General features: G+C 39.5%; 2 protein-coding genes across 4 annotated transcripts in view; both read left to right on the top strand.

The window, feature by feature from the left end:
- LOC108144879 (pyrroline-5-carboxylate reductase 1) overlaps positions 1–12,063 on the top strand; it is an 88,795-nt gene extending 76,732 nt beyond the window's left edge. For both annotated transcript variants that reach the window (XM_017270040.2, XM_017270048.2), the window contains 3 exons: positions 436–556; positions 11,037–11,113; positions 11,424–12,063. In XM_017270040.2, the coding sequence (XP_017125529.1) occupies positions 436–556; positions 11,037–11,113; positions 11,424–11,989 (764 nt within the window). In that variant the 3' untranslated portion in view covers positions 11,990–12,063. The remainder of the gene's footprint in view (positions 1–435; positions 557–11,036; positions 11,114–11,423) is intronic.
- A 2,388-nt stretch (positions 12,064–14,451) lies between these two features.
- On the top strand, positions 14,452–20,250 carry LOC108144285 (mucin-5AC). 2 transcript variants are annotated; one of them, XM_017268976.2, is made up of 8 exons: positions 14,452–14,563; positions 15,494–15,640; positions 15,703–15,841; positions 15,905–16,063; positions 17,659–17,850; positions 17,915–17,975; positions 18,925–19,055; positions 19,109–20,250. In XM_017268976.2, the coding sequence occupies exons 2-8, from the start codon at positions 15,503–15,505 to the stop codon at positions 20,023–20,025; spliced, it is 1,737 nt and encodes a 578-aa protein (XP_017124465.1). In that variant the 5' UTR covers positions 14,452–14,563; positions 15,494–15,502; the 3' UTR covers positions 20,026–20,250. The 2 variants fall into 2 exon arrangements, with proteins under 2 accessions (XP_017124465.1, XP_041563005.1); XM_041707071.1 differs by lacking the exon at positions 14,452–14,563 and having other exon boundaries at positions 14,595–15,640.
- Positions 20,251–20,286: the final 36 nt, after the last annotated feature.

Genomic DNA, 20,286 nt, shown 5'->3' with positions numbered 1-20,286 from the left:
ATTCTGTTTGCTTTGCTTTTTTATTTGGTCGCCTGCTAATGGCATGTTTTGATTCCAAGCGGGAAGAAAAAACAGAAGCGGGAAAATGGCAAAGGGAAAATGGAAAAGGGCAAAGGGAAAAGGGAAAAGGGCAACCGACAGGGCAAACAACATGGTGAATGCGGAAAACGTAATGCTGCCCCTGGCGCTCCGGCACGCATGCACATAGTACATCCGCTTCCGTCGAGTGTATGTGTTTTGGGGGGTGCGAGTAGTGATTGAATTATGGCGGCTATGCGTGCTTTTTAAACGCACAGACCAACGCAGAGACACACAAAAAGCAGCCACAAAGTATTGAGCTCTTGGGATTTCACACCACGAAATTGATTTCACGAGAATGACTAAAGAATTCACAAAAAATAACGCTGCATTTTCTTCTCTTCGCTTTCTTTGTAGAAATGGCCCTGCTCCTGCCAGCTGCACTTTCACACAATCGACATGTGAATGATAGTGGCGACAGCCGGCGAAATCTGCGCACGCGCTTCCGCGACTCCTACAAGCACAGCCATGATCATGAGTAAGTATCCGCCCTGTTGTACTCAATTTAGTAGAAGTAGTTTTGAAAAAAAAAATTTCAAAACACTCTTAAGAAAATAGTTTGCTGCTTTATAAATATTTAATCTTTAAAATTCAATAAAAAAACTAAAATAAATTAACAAATATAAATAAATAAGAAGTCACTATGTTTTTGCTTTAATAGCGAAAAGTCAAATATTTGTTTGTCGTAAAATAATAAATAAATAAAACAAACAATGCATAAACAATTTTAAATTCAATTTTTAGAGGAAATATCGAACGTTTCTGTAACAAGTTGAACAGCACTATACATATACATTAAAAAAAAAAAACATTGAAACTTTGTAAAATAAAAAACTGACCGTCAACAGTTGATATATAAATGTATCTTCCACCAGAGCTCTATTTAATAGCTTTTTGAAGAGATCGCCTCTTCCCTTGAAGCGAATATGGAAACTTAGCTCTGAAATCTGCTCATTTCGGTTACAGATGGCTCTGGCTCGGCTTTTCTTTTTATGGGAAAACTTATAGCCTTTCCCCCATGCCTTTGAGCCCGGACATTACGATGGGTGACTTGGAAGGTTTATTCCAAATTTGCTAGCCGTTGAGTTTTTATGGCGCGCGACATGCAAAATAATTTCACGTCCCGACGGAAAACATGCAAAAAAAGGCGGAAAGGCGGAAAAGCGGGAAGGCGGGGGTAAATGGATGGCAAACATAAACGCAGGCAATAAAAGTCCATCATAAAAGGGGGGCTGGCATTGTGGCATTAAACTGTTCTAAGCTGGCCCTGATTTGACGCGTTGTTAATTCTTTCGACTTCGTCGTTATTTCTTGCCATTTTTTGTGCCGTTTGTTAGCCTTCCTTTGATTTTTATGATTTGCTTGGCCAGGTTGGCCAGATTTTCGGGGGATGTGGGATTGTCTTTGGTCCAAGTGTCGGCGACATGTCCTTAAGTGTCCTTGATGTATCGTTATTGGTGTGGCCAGGCGGTGCCAAACACGACGAGCCTAGAAGACAAACAAAGCGAGACAAAGGAGTGCTCTTCTCCTTCCGGCCTTTTAATGCCTTCTTTTTCTGGCTTTTTGAATGCCGTCTTTTTCTGCCTTTTTGACGCCCTCTCTTTCTAGTTTTGTTTAGACCATTCCCCTTGTGGTTTCCTGCTCTCTTTTGTGTCTTTGTGGTTGTCAGTTTAAGTCCGGGACATGAATTACGCACTCCCTAGTTAAGCGGACAAACATTTTGATATTGACAGCCCAATATACCCGAAGTTTCTTGCCCTTGCAAGCAGAGCGTAGCAGAGAATCTGTCGAACATCATTCACTGGCCCATTATGGAGGCCACAATGGGCGGACATCAATCACGTGCGCCGAGTCCTGGCCCAAAAGCGTTTCCTTTAAGGACCTCCTGAGAGGTCAGCCCCCCCCCCCCCCTTCACACAAACTCCTTCGCCCATCAAAAGCCGTTTATTATGATGCGATTCGCTTTGCTTGTTTATGTTTTTTCCCTCAGCCTGCCAGCAGACCCAAAAATAAAATTAAATTAAATCTACTTTTCATTATATTACGATTTTTTCTTTTTCTTTCTTTTTCTTTTTCCTGTTTCAGTTTCAGTTTTCATTTGGGTTTTGCTTTTATCCCATCGAATTTTTTACATTTATAATCCCAAAAAGGAATAAGAAAGAAATATGTCAACATTTATATTGTTGTTAACATTAAAAAAATGTGTAAAAAAAAGCAATACGAAAATTGACAATCAAAACACTAAAAAATTTCTTTGCTAGAGATTTCCAATTTCTATCCATAATTCGCATTCATAAATATCTACTTTTTATCACAGAGAGATAATATTAAAAAAATTTGAGGCTTATATAAATTTGTGCAGCTAACAACTAAGACTGATTTTGAATATTGTGGTTTTTCCACTTTTGCATTTTATTCGAAAATTTACCAAAACCAAAATTCGCAGCTTAGCTATGTGAATGCCAATCGATTGTAAATTTAATAACGAAATACACAAAAACCAATGTTTCCTAGTGTTTTGGTGGAATATCCGACCTCTGAATTGACTATTTCAGACTGTGGTAGTCTTTTAAGTTAAAGGATGAAATTTTAGTTGTCCTCCTTGTGGACACGAACATCTGCATGTGTGCGGGTGCTGTCTTTTACCCTGGGCCTTAATTAACAGTCGAGCGGTTGATGGGCGGTCAGAGGCAAAGGCGAAACGAAACGAAACGAAACCAGTTGGCAGCAGACACTAAGCTGCTGGCAGAAGAAGGGAAGTTTACTTAAACTGTTGCTGCTAATTGAAACGGATCGATGGCTGCTTCCATCAGTTTAGCAGAGTGGCAGCAAGGAATACCCAGCTCTGGAGCTAAGTCGAATCCCCATCAGTATGTCGGTAAATATGGCAATATGACGATTGACTTGGCCAGCAGTAATGGTCCATTTATGCACTGTTAACGTGTAACAGGGACTGCGAAGACAAACTTTAGATTGGCTAGGTGGAAAGAGATTTTTTGTTTCAAAAACTTAAATATTTTTATTTCCTACCTATATTTCAACAATTTTTGTTTAACATATCTTACTGTTTATGGGTTCTGATTTAGCAAACTTAAATCAAGGATACTAAGTTTGCTGATATTATTTCTTAGGCTTTACCTTACTCTCCTTTTGAAAATACATCCAAAAACATATATAATTATTAGCATTTTAAGATCAAAACTCGAAGTCATGGAACATTTTAGAAACCAGACATTTTTAACTCGACAACAAATAAAATATCTTTTTTAAAATTAAAAATTTAATAAGTAAGTTGCAATTCTACATATTTGAGTGCCCTGCAAAAATCTAAAATGCTCTGAAATCTCTTGAAATTGTTCTACAACGATGCAATAAATTGTTATATTTGGCAAATTCAATGTCCCAAATTTGAAAGGACGCTAGATATTAGCTAAGTTTAATGGCTCCCACTCGCATTCAGTGCCCCTGATTAAGTCTCCGCCGACTGCCACCACCGCCCACGAGCAGGTGCCACGCCTCTGGGCCAGTTTCCCCGGTGATTTGTTAACTTGCTGGGAAAACTTTTATTGCTTTGTCAGCGATATGCGATATGAGAGAGGCGGCAACAGCAACTGAAACAGGAACAAAACCCCAAATTATGAATTATACACTCGAACGGCAAAAGCGGCGACAGCCAGCAGATGAAAGTGGGGGAGAAATAAATAAACATATACATAAATTACGGATATGATGAGGGGGGGGGAAACAACGAAACTCAAGGCAAGGATGAGGCAAAACCGAAAATAAGAATAAAACAATAATTCGCCACAATTTAATTTACATAATGACAGTGTCAAGCGGCGGCAGCAAGGTGAAGTGGGTGGTGGTTTGTGGGTGGTGTGTTGTGGGTGGTACTTGGATGAAGGACGATGAGTAGTGGAAAGCAGCTCAAGAGGGGACACAAAAGAAATTAAAAAGGCGAAGTTGATGGGGAAAAGACAAAGGAGAGGGACAGACAACGTTGTGTTGAAAATTCACACTTTTTTGTTTTAATGCGATAAATTTACAAGGCAACTGGGAAATCTGCAGTCGACAGCCGTGTGTGCCACGCCCCCGCCGACAGCCACGCCCACTGTCTGCGCCTACGTCGTGGGGCAACAATAAAACGTTTTAAGCTCAAATCCCCACGAGGATTAGCCTGGACCGCATAAATTTTGCCGGCAGACGCGAGCAAACAGAGTGTCCAAGAAAAGCGCCAAACCAACCAGGGACGGACTTTTCCACCCGATTTTCCACTCACCCTCCTAAAAAAAAGAAGAAAGGAAGATTGTGCGGTCACCAAGGATCGATATCTGCTCCTCCAATGCCAATATCCAAAAACGCTATAATTCTAACAGATATTTTTATCTAAAATTAGATATGGTCGTACAAAGAAAGAAGAATTCGATTGTTGAACTTTTAAATGAAGTGCAATTCCGGTGGATTTTATTGTATTCTTGTAAATCTGACAATTTAATGGGTTAATAATGATTAATAATAACTGAAAAACATAACTGAGAGCCATGAAAGTGCAGTTAATTGGCTGAGAATCATTATTGAAAACCATTGATATGCTGGCAATAAAACTGTATTTTTATGATGGCTTACCAAATCAATTAAAGATAAATATGTATTCAATGTATGCATACATGATTTATCTAAAACTATACTAGTTTTGAGTCTTTATTGAAACCATTTTGTTAAATGATAAATATTAAAACTCATTAAGAAACTCAAATTGGCATTATTTATTTTTATGACTTCCCAAATACCAAGAAAAAAATAATAAAAATAGATTGAAATTAACAAAGAGCGAAATTTCGATTTTTTTTAGTTCAATCAGCAAGTATAGACCTATAATAAAGGTGTCAATAAATTTAGATAAGCTAAAAAAATACTCGATTAAAGAGTCTATTAAAAAATAGCAAGATTTTTATCAAATAATACACATTAAATAGGTCATTTGTTATGAGGTTTAATCAGGCTTCCTCCTCGAATGTAAGCACTTGCATGCACAAATATCTAATTTATTTTATAATACCTGCTAGTGTGTTACAAAACGAGCGCCAATCTGCCCGCAATGCGCTCCCAAAGAGGTCGTCCGCTTGATTGCTAGCCCCCGAAAATTGAAGACAATGAGCCTGCGAATTGACGGATTTTACGATTTCAGGAGCCCCTTCTTCCCCATTCTTCTCCATTCTTCCACATTGCAACCCCTCAACCTCATTTGCATAGAGCAGGTGCGTCGAGGTCGTCCTCATTCGCGAATCCTCCACCTAAATCCTCGCTTCACTGCTCGAAAACGAACCGTGCTGTTATTGTTTTGCTTACCTCGGCTGCTGGCTGCTGGCTGCTGCATGCGGTTGACAGTGGAATAAGAGCCATAAAAATGCGTTAAAGCTGCTACTTTATTTTCATTACAACACAGGCTCTTTTTGTGCAAGTATATGGTATATAGTGTATACACACTCTTTATGCCCGTTGATCTATGCAGGCGGCTTTCCCTCACAGCTCTCAGTGTTCCTGGATTTCTGCCTCTGTTTGTCCGTCTGCGACTGCTTTGCATACTTTTAGGGGCACTCAAAGTCGGCGGCTTTACAAATTGAATTATGCACTTAATGGCGGGCAGCTGCCGAGCGGCAAAATAAGCGGCCTGGGCTGAAGGTGGGTTAACCGAAGATCCCAGGACAAGGCTAAGCATCTTGAAAAGCGGCCAAATAAAATGGTTAAATGAAAAAATTCCCATTGAGAGAGCTATTTCAACGAGTTTCCTTCGCAAGGACAAGCCGTTCGCCCTTTTGAAGAGGCAGCCAGCGATGGTTCTTGAACAAATTTAGACAAATAAAATGTAAATGTCGTTGAATGCTTTTTAAAAAGTAATCCTACAAAAATATACCTGCTAGCTTGGGAAATGTCTTACAAAGGCGAACTTAAAAACAAATTTTTAATAAATAAACAAATAATTACCAATAGCAAGGTCATAAATAGAAATTCGTGAAACTAACCATTAAATAGACTTAAATCTACCTTGGATTTCAACAGCGCACTATTCTCATTATAATCAGGCACACATTTTCCTTCGCCATTATGGCATATTCTCTATTTTTAATCGGGAACGCGAACGGCAAAGGAAATAATCACCTCGGCACCACCGACACTTTCTTTCCATATCAATTATTTGGTCGAAAAGGGAAAAGCAAGGCGAAAAAGACGAGGAAACGAGAATGTTTCAGTCTAATCTGCATGCCGACAGCTTTATTTGCACAAAGCTTTTTGCCTCGCGCTGGCCAGCGATGCGAAACTGTCACAGTAATCCCCCCCACCCCCAGCCACGCCCCCTAAGCCATTACCACCCACTAAACACTAACCACCGCCCAAATCAGCTTTTGCATTGACTAAGTATGCAACAAGGATTTCAGAGCTGCGGCCGCCACTGCCGCTCAATCATCATTAAAAAGCAAGAAGGACAGGGTGGCAAAGTGGGTGTTGTAGATGGTGGGTGGTGGGCGGTGGGGGTGTGTGGTGGTGTGGATTTAGGGGGAGGCACGAAGATGGATAGGGCTGGAAGCAACGACAACAAACGTCCAGCGGAATCCCTTTAACATTTCCCTTTGGAGGCGACTCACTCAAGCGCCGCAAAGTGCTTCCTCTCTGGCCAAGCCCAAACCCAGGCCCAAAACCAAGTCCAGGACCAAGTCCAAGTCCAAGAAGTCCCTCGCCTCCGGCTCCTGGTGCCTGTTGCTCGAGAAGTGCACGGCGATTAAAATCTTAGCAGGATCTGATACAAATATATGTGATTTTTAAAAATTAAATACAAGAACTGCTCTTGTGACAGTCTACTTATTTCTTATTTAATACGAAAGAATATCAAATCTGTGTCGGTGTATATTTCTTATAAAATCAACATAATATGGATTAAGGATTAAAGCTTACAAAAATTCAATTCAAGTACTAGAAAGTTTTTAATAATAAGGTAAGAAACAATTAAATTAAATTTAATTATCCACTGGTAAAATAGCCAAAAAATGATAGAACTACTTCTTTAAACTGTTTTTTACTCGCAAAACAAATATTTAAATTCCGATTAAGTATTTTTATTAAAATTAATATTTTGCTTGGTGAAATAAAACTTGTAAAATTCAGAGCTGATATTTTGACTCTTTTATATTGTTTTCATATATAGTTTTATAAATTAAATGATATTATTTAAAACTTTTTGAATAACTGTACATAAAATCAATAGCTATTGTACCTTGCCAGCCATAGATTACTTATCAATAGAAAGGATCAAGGCGAAGTTGGTTTATTGTAAAAATTGTTGTTTTACATTATGTTGGGTATAGCTAAGATATTTTCAGAGGTAACATTTAAGTGTACAACATTTTTAAAATATGCTTCAATTTCATAATTTTTTTCTCCGTGTTGATACAAGTCCAAATTGCAATGTCCTCGTCACCATCGTTTTCGTTTTCGTTTCCGGCATCGCCATCGCCATCGCCATCGCCATCGTCATCGGCGGTAGGCAAATGGAAAAAGTTGGCACAATGGCAGGGGCGGGGGACTGGGGGCGTGGCAGCGTCAAATCGTGTGGCCATCCAGCTGTGAGCCAACTTTGTCGAGCAATTATTTTTAGCGCAGCTGGAACGGCGCTCACTTCATCTCGTCTTTGCTTTTGTTTGCCTTTCATATAAGCGAGTGCAAATACTTTTTTAAGTGCCTGTATGCGCTGTTGTTGTTGCTGTTTTTTGTGTTTTTGCTGTTGTTGTTGTTGTTGACAGTTGTCGGTTCGGCCTTTGAAGTGGCATAATATTTGACAAGAAAATGACTTTTCCGGGGGTCCAGAGGGTGACCAAAAATGGGGGGCCAATGGCCAATTGTCGGAGTGTGTATGTTAATGTTTTTGGCCACAATTTGCTGGCCGACACAAGTTGATCCATTGTGGTCAGTGGCTGCCATTGCCGGTGACCTTAATTCGCTGGAAGTCGACTTTGAGTGCTGTCATTTCGAGAATGAAAAAAAAACAACTGGTGTCCTTTGTAGGCTGAAAGGAAATTGAGTACTTCGTACCATGCCAATTTACGTAATTCACATTTCATCATCATTTCTATAATGCAATTAGCAAAACGCGTTTTGCCTTTTTATTTGCCGAAAAAGAATTTTGAATTCTAGGAATTTATCAATATTTTGATATGTACTACATTATTATTAATAACTTTGGCCCCACGTTAAAGGAGAAACACATTAGTAACACAAACTAGAACAAACTTGCTTTCAAAATATTTTTGTATAAAACGAAAGCAATAAATTTCAAAAGTGATATTTTAATAATAATAAAATAATCTTTCTTAGACAAAACTTGTTCTTTTTTTGTTGTTGTTTTTTGTTGTTTTTTGTTGTTTTGTTAAACACACTTTTGATGTTTTCTAGACATATTGATTCAGAGTAATTTCTGTGTATTTATATAATACCCTTTTTTCAAGGGTGTTGTGAAATCAATAAGCAGAATATTCCTTGCTTTCGAGTTAGCTGTTTTTTCCCTTCACTTAAATTTTAAGGAGAAGATTGAATAAAATTTTCCATTTAAATCATCACTGCAATTCATGAAATATTAAGTAACCAGAAAACACATTTGCTTACAAAGGATAAGCTGAGCTCATCACTGCCTTTTAAAGCCCAAATTCCTCCCACTTTAGGGGCTTTCTAATTGGGTTCGGAAATTCGCTTGGCTTAACTTTAAAATAAATTCGTAGCTATATATGTGTATTCAAAGTGAAATGTGTTTCTTGTGTTTTATTGGCTTAGCTTGGAATTTGCGTGCAACCTTCTTTGGGGATTTTAATTTTCACACATATAAACTGAGCATATTTATTTTGTTAATCCAGGGTGGATTTGCCCAGTCAAGCGAACGTTCGTGTGCAAATATTAAGGCCCTAAGGTTTTCTAAAACAAAAAAAAGGTATACACTTTGTGATTCTAATTAGCATGTAGTTCTACTTACGCCAGCAATTATTGGTAGTGGCCATGATTAACTAACAGTCATGAATTAGAAGTAAAAAGTTTATGGTCCATAAAACGAAAACTGCAACTGAGTGGAAAGCTAAAAACAGCGGTAAACTGTTTATGTGTCAGTAATAGTTGGCGTTCCAGTTAAAAGCCGACAGGACGAAAGCAATTCATACTACTCTGTATTCAGCTAATGGCCATTAATTCTCCATTATATATTCGCTTTGATACGGGACCTTAAATTGATTATACACTTTCAATATATTTTAAATACATTTTTTTGTGGCTAAATATATTTTTTTGTTTGATTTGTGTGCAATTTAAATCCGTAATCAGTTAATAAATTCGTAACAAATTCTGGCCCCATTTCCCTTTCATTTTGCGATAAATCAGTGAGCGTTTTTTTCCCCCACCAAGCTGCAACTTGGACCTCCTTCTCGGAATTGGCCAAAAATGGAGGGACTATTCCTCTGCTCACCGCAAGCCAAGCATAACAATTGCTTTTTATTTTATGATCGCTGGCCAAGGACTCGAGATGGTGCTTTGTGGGCGGGGAAAAATCCCCCCGGAAAAGCCCGCCCATTGCTTGTCTTTAATTATGTTTTGGTCCTCGAGTTTTGTGCATTGCCTTGTTTATTTTTATTACTCGGCGCGGCGTCTGCGCCTGTTTATTTACATTAATTTTTTCAATTTACCTTTATTGCCCGGGCGCAGAGGGTCTTTCGGTTCTTGGGCCGGGACTTAATTAAGCTGTCAGCTGTTCCCCGCAAATCTCGACTGGCGACTCCCCTTTAATAATAATTATTTTTATTTATGTATTTGTATTTCGGCTTATTTGGTTTTTTGTTTTGTTTTTTGTTCTGTTTTTTGTTTGTTTGTGTGGACTGAGTGCGACGCCAGGTTTCATTTCCGCTGCATCCTGGCATCCTGGCATCCTGGCTAATTTGCCGTCATCATTGAATTTAGCATCTAATCCACAAATCTCCCCATTTCGCTTTTTTCATTTTTGCCCCGTCTCGTTTGGCTAAGTGGCTTGACTTTCCGGCGGGGGTTAAAATCAAAAATGCCCCAAAATGTCAGGCACTTTTGAAATTTCCTACGCAATTTCCGTTGTCAACACCTTGACAGCTGTCACACACACACACACACACTCTCAAGTGGCACTCACACAGACACACACACACACACACTTGTCAGTTCGATTTGCTTTTGGTTTTGTTTTTTGTTTTTTTCTTTTTTGCGCTTTTTTGCCTAACGGAAGCGGAAATTGTTAGGCTTAATAGACAATTCACATTTCCTGCCCCTTTGAAGTGCTGAACTCAACCTCCTTTCTTCTCGTCCCTGTCCCTTCCCTTCAGTCCGCACAATTGCACAAATCAAGTTCTTCCCGTCGCCATCTCTTCAGTCGGTGGACCAAGCAGAATCACAATAATTATAATATTTAACATCTCAATGGCCAGGCGCGTCCTTTGCCACTCTAATGAGGCGTCGCCGAAGGACATGCATAATCAATGAACGACCAAACGGACGAATGAATTGCTGAATGAATGGGTGAACAACAACGAGCGAACGAGTCGCCAGCAGAGAATTGAATTTATGCGGATGGATAATTAATTAAGGAAATATTTAGTTCTACACAAATTCAGGCGAACAGGGTATTGCGAACTTAGCGTTAAAGTCTGGCAGGTTTTTTGAAAAACTACTCAGGTTCTTTGAACTCTGTACTAAGCTTTTTATATATAAAACAAAACTAGATATTTGCAATTTAATTTTATAACCGAAAGTAGACAACGATTTTTGCAATTAATCAAACCAATTTAATATTTATTTCAATTTAATTAAGGTAGATTATAGAATCTTACGCAGTACAAACGAGATTTACATAGCAACTTTAAAAAACTTTAACTAACACTATGCTTTTTCCATTTTACTTCCAGATACTGTGTGGAATTCGAAGTAATCAAAGCCTCCAAGGCCTGCCACAAGTTACCGCCATACAATTTGATGCTGGAAGGTGAGTACACTGTTCCAAAAATCCACTGCCCAAATTGGAATAAATATTTTGTTATTTTTATAATAAATACCATAGAAATTAAGTAGTTTTTTGACGCAAATTATTAATTAATATACAATAAAGGACGCCACTAAATTTAATATATTTTTTATAATGTAATTAGAAACTAAATAAAAACAATTTAGAAAAGGAAATAACTAAAACATAAATCAAATTTTAGTAATTAAGAATTCGATTAAGGTTAATAACTGGACCATTAAATCAAGTTATAATGTTTAAATAAATTAATTTTGGTTCATCCTCCCCGCAGGCGATCGCATCACGGTGCGCTGTGACCTGGAGGCTTTGATCCAGGACTCCACCGGCAGCTCCACCACCACCAGGACACCCCAAGATCCAGCCGCGCCGCCCACAACCACCAATTCCGTGTCCGGCCAGCGGGCAGCGAACGAACTTGAGGAGGAGCGACAGCAGCAACAGCAGCAGCTTAAGGAGAACAGCAGTGGGAGCGAGGAGGAGCTGGAGCCAGAGGCGGAGGCAGAGGAGGAGGAGGAGGAGCAAGAGCAGGAGCAAGAGGAGCAGGACGACCTGCAGAACGCCCTGGACAGCAACGAGAGTGCCGAAAGTTATCGTCACCAGCGGCAGTCGCAGTCGCAGATGTCCCATTATCGAAGGAGTGCGGGAAAGCGCAGCGTAGTGCCGGTCACGCCCCCGCCCACGCTGGCGCCCACCTACCACTGCCGGGGGGAGGGGCTGGCCGGGCGCACGACACGTTGGAGCGCGTTGCCGGCGCCGTCGTGCCGCGGCAAGTGGCTCCGCCTGACCGTCGGACCGCCCAAGAAGTGCGGCGGCCACGCACAGTTCACCTTTGTCTAAGGCGCTGCATCATCCGGAGATCGTTTTTTTTTTTCGTGTAGGTTATGGTGTACGGCTACCCCGCCCCGCCCAGCCCCTCCCCCTCCATCATATCATATCATATCACCCGCCACCACGCCCCCTCAACCGAACGCCCCCTTCACTTCCGGCCCAGACACAAGTACCCCATCGTATGTAAGCGTTTAAACATTAAGCCAGTGGATTAAGAAGATCATATAGCATATGTGTGTGAGGTCAGTGTTTTTTTTTTGTCTCTCTAGGGAAGCGATCCGGAAGATATAGTCGCACTGCCAGTGAAATATATATATGGAATATTGGGGATTGCCATGCCAAAAGGCAAAGAACAGACCGCAATGGGATATGACATATGAGAATTATAAGAAATTTAGAATTTATATAACTTAAATCAAGTTTGATGTACTAATTGATTTTGATAAATTTGCATAAAATGATAATTTGATAAAAGCACAGCAAGAAAATATTAGAGGATTACCTCAATTCACAGAAGAAAATATGGCGTGCAATTAAAAAAGAAACTTTATGAGGTACCGAAAATTGGAAGGTTAAACATAAGTTGCTGGAAGTCATAAACTATTTTCTTTAGACCTTAAAAACAATATTAAGTCAACAAAAAGCGGTACCGGAATACATAAGTGCATTTTAACCAATTTAAATGTTGTTTCAAAAACTCCTTTGGATCACATAAAGCTTTTTAAACTTTTCCTTATATGTAACTTCTTCATGTTGGTTTTTTTAACGAACAATTTTTTTAAACTCATTCAAATATTTTTTGTAATTTTCAATAATTTATAACTAATTTGCCTTTTTCAAAACTTTAGAATATATACGAATAAGAAAGCAGTAAGTTGCAGCTTTGTAACGCATATATCCGTCACATTTCCATATAAAACACTTGAACCACGGCTGCTGTGGACTTTCTTCGGAGAGCATTTCTCTAAGTAGTTTAGGAAGCCCCCTCGTGTAAGCATTAGGGTCGCTGGCCCAACCAACAAGTCGAAACACACTGGGGGTCCATGAAGCGCTCATCTTGGATCGGATAATACTAGAAACTAGAGACTAAGTCATCAAATACCGCATAACATCGTCGTCAGCGAATTCGGAGTCGGGCTGCGTAGTGACAGAACCTATATATATGGATGTGCATGAGTGTATCTAATCGTATCTAATCGTTAGTTTACCGACTTGCCACTGCAAATTGTCACATAACTACACTCTGTGTGTAGTGCAAGTGGTTGAGGCCATGAAGTCAGATCCCCGACTGGCGGACAACCATCTGGAGTCGGAATTAACGTTTGGAACTTAGCATTAATCTGGACTTTAGGTACACACGAATGTCGAAAGTAATTAATAAAATTATAATTAAACAAATAATGAGATCATTCAATAAAGAACAAGTATAATTTTAAAGTAACCCATTCGACTTTTATGTTCCGGAGTGCTTACAATTTTCCAATCCTCATTTTCCCACAACTAGTTTGGCGAGAGTTGCAGGCACATTGTGTTGAACGAACTATAAAAATAGTGGAGCTCTAGGTTTCTGAAATTCTTAGATATGGAAAAGCTGGCTGCAAAATAGCAGCCCTAATATTGTGATGGGCAAACACAAAATTTGTTATTAAAACACAACCAAACAGTAGCATAAAAAAAAAAAAAATTGGAATAGTAAAATAATTATCTGACTATTGAATTTAAAATTGAACATTAAATATTGAAATTATATATAAAATCATAACCATATTATATTTAAACTAATTCCTCTTTGTGGAATGCATTTTAATTGAGTTAAATATAGTTTTAATTTAAATTATGTTTTCAGATATTTAAATATGAAAATGGTTTAATGAAAATTGAACAATTTTTAAATATTTTCCTATTTAAAATAACTAATATCCGCAATGGATGAAAATCAATGGGAAATTATTAATACAAAATATTTGAATATACTACGTTTTCTTACCAGTGTAAGTAAATCCAATCAAGTAAGTATTTAAATTATAATATTAAATAAATATAGTAAATATGTAACTTAAACAATTTAAATCTGAATATAGTTAAATACCCGTTGAACATTACTTTTTATTTTTATTAATTAAATATTAATCTACAAATTTACATATTTAAAATTCGATTTCTGCTTTAATTGTTTGTTTCTCAATTAAAGTTCGTTTATTTTTCAATAATTTTTTTAAGCATGAAAGGTGAATGGCACCCACTGTGCTTGGCTCAAGTCTCAACTGATTTGGCTCTACCGGTTGACCCAATTACCAGTAGTCAGGTGCCAAACGCTCTTTCTCTCGCGTTGCCTCTCGGCGCCGAGTTCACGGTGAAGGCCAGGGGAAGAAGACAGAGAAACCGAGAAGCCGGGGCTGGAGAGCTGGAGAATTGGAGAAAGAGCCAGCTGGCCAGACGAGGCGGCTACTTGATTAGTCCCAAAGCGATCGCAGACCGACACGGACCGTTGTCGATTAGAATTGTATTGAGTGTTGAGTGTTAAGTGTGCACCTGTCCACCGGAGAAGCTGCAATCCAGGCGAACCGCTAACCGCCGCCAAGAGTAATTCTCTATTTGCATTCTTGTGGTTTCTTTTGGACCGGTGATTCATCAGGTCCATCGAGTTCTTGGTTGTCAGTGTTGTTTCCCGTTCTTTTGGCCGCAAAGAAAGTTGTCTTCGAACATGTTAATTGTGACGCGATTGTACGAGGGGCCGTGGGTTTTTTGTAGCAGTCGATTTCTTTTAACGGTCTAAGTTTGGCCAAAAGAAAGCACTTTTTGTTTAAGCCGATAATCCAATACATCGAGGCGTTTGTCAAATCCCCACTAGTGTTCTGAACTCGGTCTTAAAGTTTAACTCCATTAAGCAGGCTTAAAGTCTATCCGTAAAATAACTCACTTTTTAGGAGATGTCGTCGGATACAACATAAATCAAGTTGGTTTAAGAGTGTAATTAAAGTTCAGAGAATTTCCACATAACTACAAGTGAATTTAAAGTCCATAATAAAGATTGTTATTTAATGCTACATTTGAACCAAACCATTTTGGTCTTTTATACTTTTATTGTTAAATGTTATAAGACATCAAACATTTAAAAATCGTTTCAAGATTAGTGATCACTGAAATCAAGCTATGCCAGCCTAGACTTTTGGAATGTATTTTAAAACTTAAGAACTGTCCGTTTGAAAATGCATATATCTCAAATAAATCTAGAAATAAATTTCAGCATGAAGCCATTAATTTCAAGACTTATTAATTTTTCCAATAAATCATTATTATCAAGATTTATTAGAGATAATAATGGACATACATATAATTATTTATTTTTTACATAGGATTTACACACTATAGTATTAAAACAAATCAAAACACCATAGCTATTTAAATGCATATTAAAACTGTCGAAGGAACCATTAAGTTATTTCTGATTTAAAACAAATGCAATTTGTTGTTGTTGCGTAATTATATACCCTATATGTTATTCTGAAAAAGCACGCAAATATGTGGCCAGATAAGCAGGCGACACTACTGCTGGTAACCGCGATCACCGCTCTCAAATTGGAGGAAACCGACTCATTTAGGCGCAACTTTGATGCGCGCCAAAGCAGCAACTCAAATATTCCGCTGTGGAAGCAACGAGTAAATATAAATAAAACTATAAATATGAGCTTAATCTCATGGGTATTCGTTGTCCACCGCAGGCCTGTGAGAAGTCGCAGAAACAGAAGCAAAATGCACACTACGTGTGCGATGAAAAGGGCGACTTCAAGTGTCTTCCGGGTTGGCAGGGTGATCTCTGTCAGGTGCCCATGTGCCGGCGGGGCTGTGACCCCATGAACGGTATGCTTAACCCCAGCCCCGAAGGTGATACATTCGTGACCCCGCTCTGTGTCCATCCCACAGGTTACTGCCAGCGACCCGGCGAATGCAGGTGCCGCATCGGATACAGTGGCGAGATGTGCGACAAGTGCATCCCGCTGCCCGGCTGCCAACACGGCGGATGCACCAAGCCCTTCGAGTGCATCTGCCAGCCCGGCTGGGCCGGACTCTTCTGCACGGAACGTAAGAAACGCAAGGCTTAACATATCTCCACAAAACGTAAAAATATATGTAAAGAATCGGTTTGTGTATCAACATCCTAGGAAATAACGCTTCTCAAAATTCGGTTTTTGTGTCAAAACAAAATTAATTGTTTTCAATCGATCGGGGATGGATAGTATAGGTTGCCAGCTGTTCAAAACAGCTACTCTTATGACTATGGGTCATTTTTGGGCAAAGTTACAACAAAAAGACTCTTAGGAAACAATTTTGTTTGAAATATCTGCAATTACTTAAAAAATACACATTAAAAACTTGGGTTTTTGTCAAAACCTTCTGATATAATGGTCAAAGACTGGAATGCCATACACCGTTGAATTCGTCATAAAATTTCCTATCGAATGGCATTCACAGTTTAAATTTTTTCAGCTTTTCAAATTTTCGCCAAAAATGATGATGTACCCCCTTACAAAAAAGTGCGAAAATTGGACATATGCTAATTTTTCAAAATAACGCTTTTCAAAATTCGGTTTTTGTGTCAAAACAAAATTAATTGTTTTCAATCGATCGGGGATGGATAGTATAGGTTGCCAGCTGTTCAAAACAGCTACTCTTATGACTATGGGTCATTTTTGGGCAAAGTTACAACAAAAAGACTCTTAGGAAACAATTTTGTTTGAAATATCTGCAATTACTTAAAAAATACACATTAAAAACATGGGTTTTTGTCAAAACCTTCTGATATAATGGTCAAAGACTGGAATGCCATACACCGTTGAATTCGTCATAAAATTTCCTATCGAATGGCATTCACAGTTTAAATTTTTTCAGCTTTTCAAATTTTCGCCAAAAATGATGATGTACCCCAGTACAAAAAAGTGCGAAAATTGGACATATGCTAATTTTTCAAAATAACGCTTTTCAAAATTCGGTTTTTGTGTCAAAACAAAATTAATTGTTTTTAATCGATCGGGGATGGATAGTATAGGTTGCCAGCTGTTCAAAACAACTACTCTTATGACTATGGGTCATTTTTGGGCAAAGTTAAAACAAAAAGACTCTAAGGAAATAATTTTGTTTGAAATATCTGCAATTACCCAAAAAATACATATTAAAAACTTGGGTTTTTGTCAAAACCTTCTGAAATAATGGTCAAAGGCTGGAATGCCATACACCGTTGAATTCGTCATAAAATTTCCTATCGAATGGCATTCACAGTTTAAATTTTTTCAGCTTTTCAAATTTTCGCCAAAAATGATGATGTACCCCCTTAGAAAAAAGTGCGAAAATTGGACATATGCTAGTTTTTCAAAATAACGCTTTTCAAAATTCGGTTTTTGTGTCAAAACAAAATCAATTGTTTTCAATCGATCGGGGATGGATAGTATAGGTTGCCAGCTGTTCAAAACAGCAACTCTTATGACTATGGGTCATTTTTTTGGCAAAGTTACTACAAAAAGAAATAGTTTTGTCTGAAGTATCTATCGATAATTAAAAAGGCATTCAATCAAATAAACATGCATACGTTTTCAAACTATCTTGAATGAAACATCCAACATATTGGAAGCAATCTGATTGCCAATGCAATTACTCACTTACCGGCTTCCTTTGTCCCGCAGCCAGTTGCCGGAGCGGATGCCACAGCACCCGGGGATATTGCGAGGCGCCCGGCGAGTGCCGCTGCCGGATTGGCTACGCCGGACGCACCTGCTCCGAGTGCGCCACGATGCCGGGCTGCCAGCACGGCACCTGCAACAAGCCGCTCGAGTGCCTCTGCCTGCCCGGCTACACAGGACTGCTCTGCCAGACGCGTAAGTCCACCGATTGCTGCAGGAATTCCCCATCCAATGCCCAACTAATTTCCTCCTCCGGCAGCTTTGTGCGACCCCGACTGCAGCAAACAGCATGGATATTGCCGCAAGCCTGGCGAATGCCGGTAAGTAGGCAGCCCCATGTGCAGCGTTTCGTTTGCGAGGCAGGAAAAAAAGTCTAGGAAGTTGCCAAGAGTCTAAGGACTTGACTAACTAAAAGCGTGCCAAGAAGTACTTTCTAAATAACATATTTTTTTTTTGCTTTAAAGCCCATGCAACTGCTGCAAAAATATATTTAAATTTAAATTAAACATTTAACAAGAAGACTCCAAAAGAATTTACATTTGGATTAAGATATTTAATTTAAAACAAGTTTTTAACTATTAAAGACATCGTATTATAATTGTAGCAATCTCTACTTACTCAAGATTTTAAATTGCAAAGGTTGCAAACTGTATTTCCCCGATTCATCAGAATTGATTATATTTTCTATATCCCAAAATTTTTATTATATTCGTTTTTGTCGACCAAACTCACATTTGCATTAGTTGTAGTTGAAAATATGAAAAGCAAAGGCCATACCTTAAAGATAGAAGTCAATACTAATTCAAGTATTCAAATACCGGATAAACAATTGTCCTTCTAAATTTAGAAAATATGTTGCAATATATTTCATTATATTTTCTTAAGTTACCAATGACAAGCTTAATTATGTGCAGGCATCATGTGGAAGTTTAAAGGGTATGTTTTTTTTCACAACACATTTGTAAATACTGTATACTATTTGGGAGACCTAATTAAATTCTAGGCTTTTTCTAATTTAATATTGTATGCTACACATAATAATATTTTTGTGACAAATTTGTTTAAATGGTCATGGCAAAAAATTTCGTATGTATACCTTCAAACATGTTCTCCTTAAAAAATGCTATAGCAATTTAAAGATAATTTTTGTACAAATACGAATCATGTTTATCTGAACTAAGCATAAGTCACTCAAGCCATATCAATTAAGTCACCCATATCGGAGTTCGGACTCTATATTCCCCTGCCACCCTCAATTCTCTCCTCCAGCTGCAAGGTGGGCTGGACGGGCAGCCAGTGCGACAAGTGCTTTCCGTATCCGGGCTGTGCCAACGGCGACTGTGAGGCGCCGTGGGAGTGCAACTGCCATCCCGGCTGGGGCGGAATGCTCTGCGACGAGAGTGAGTATCGGTATCCCTCTGCCCTACATATATCTGACCACGCTGACCCACAGAACTCACCTACTGCGTGGAGCATCCGGACACGTGCGAGAACGAGGGCAAGTGCATGTCGCTGAGTCGCGAGGATGGGAGCTACCGCTGCCAGTGCCGGCAGGGATTTCTGGGCAAGAACTGCGAGATACGGGATGACTTTCTGCTGACCTCGGTGGCGCCACCGCGCATCACGCCGCCCACACCCTCTGAATTGGAATTGGAACTGGACCAGGAGCAGGACCATGAACAGGAGCAGGAGCAGGAGCAGGAAACAGGTGTAGCTATGCCTTTACCCGATGAAAGCACGCTGGGTAACGAGCCGAAGCGCCGGACAAATGACACCGCAGCTGTGCCAACCGCAGGAGCAGGAGGAGCAGGAGGAGTAGGAGGAGCAGGAGGAGCAGGAGGCAACAAAAACACCACTGCCACAAGGACGAAAGTGGTGGCAACTGGAGCTGGCAGCCACAATGCGACTAATGAAGCGTTAAGCGCCATTACAACGAGGCGTGCCACCCCAGTGACACCAGCACCATCGCCATCGCCATCGTCATCGCCATCGTCATCACCAATACTAGTAGCAACATCCGGGGAAAAAAACGTTAAGGGCGATGCAACAAGTGTGGCAGCAGCGACAGGACCTCTGCCACGCCCCACACAGCTCACTAGCCAGGAGCAAACAATAGCAACATTGGCGCCAGCTGCAACAGCAACACCAGCAGCAACAGCAGTAACAGCAACAGCAACGGCTACAGCAGCAATCTCCCCCGTGAGCAGCCACAAGGACAAGCCAAATGTGGAGGTCGAGGAGGAGGAAGAGGAGGATGATGACGAGGACGACGAGGAGGACGAGGATGACGAGGATGGCGAGTACGACGAAGAGGAGGACGAGGACGATGAGGAGGATGACAGCGATCAACTCATACCAAATATTATATAGTTAAGCAGCCGACAAATGGCTAGTAATTCTATTATTTATATCCGGTGCTCATGTAGGGATTTGTTATCTGCCAATTGAAGCATTCGCTAATCTTGAAGATATGTTTCTACAAGAGGTTGAAATTAAATAATTAAAATAAAAAGTATAAAAATGATGCCACAATTCTAATCCATTGAGTACCGAGTATCTCTTTGCTTACTTGTTTTTCTTTTTTTTTTTTTATCATATTTATTAATGGGCCACCCAATTGACAAGCCCAAC

The sequence above is a fragment of the Drosophila elegans genome, unplaced genomic scaffold, assembly GCF_018152505.1.
Source record: "Drosophila elegans isolate 14027-0461.03 unplaced genomic scaffold, ASM1815250v1 contig_149, whole genome shotgun sequence".
Classification (NCBI taxonomy): domain Eukaryota; kingdom Metazoa; phylum Arthropoda; class Insecta; order Diptera; family Drosophilidae; genus Drosophila; species Drosophila elegans.
The sequence above is the reverse complement of the archived record's forward strand: the minus strand, read 5'-3'. Positions and strand labels throughout refer to the sequence as shown.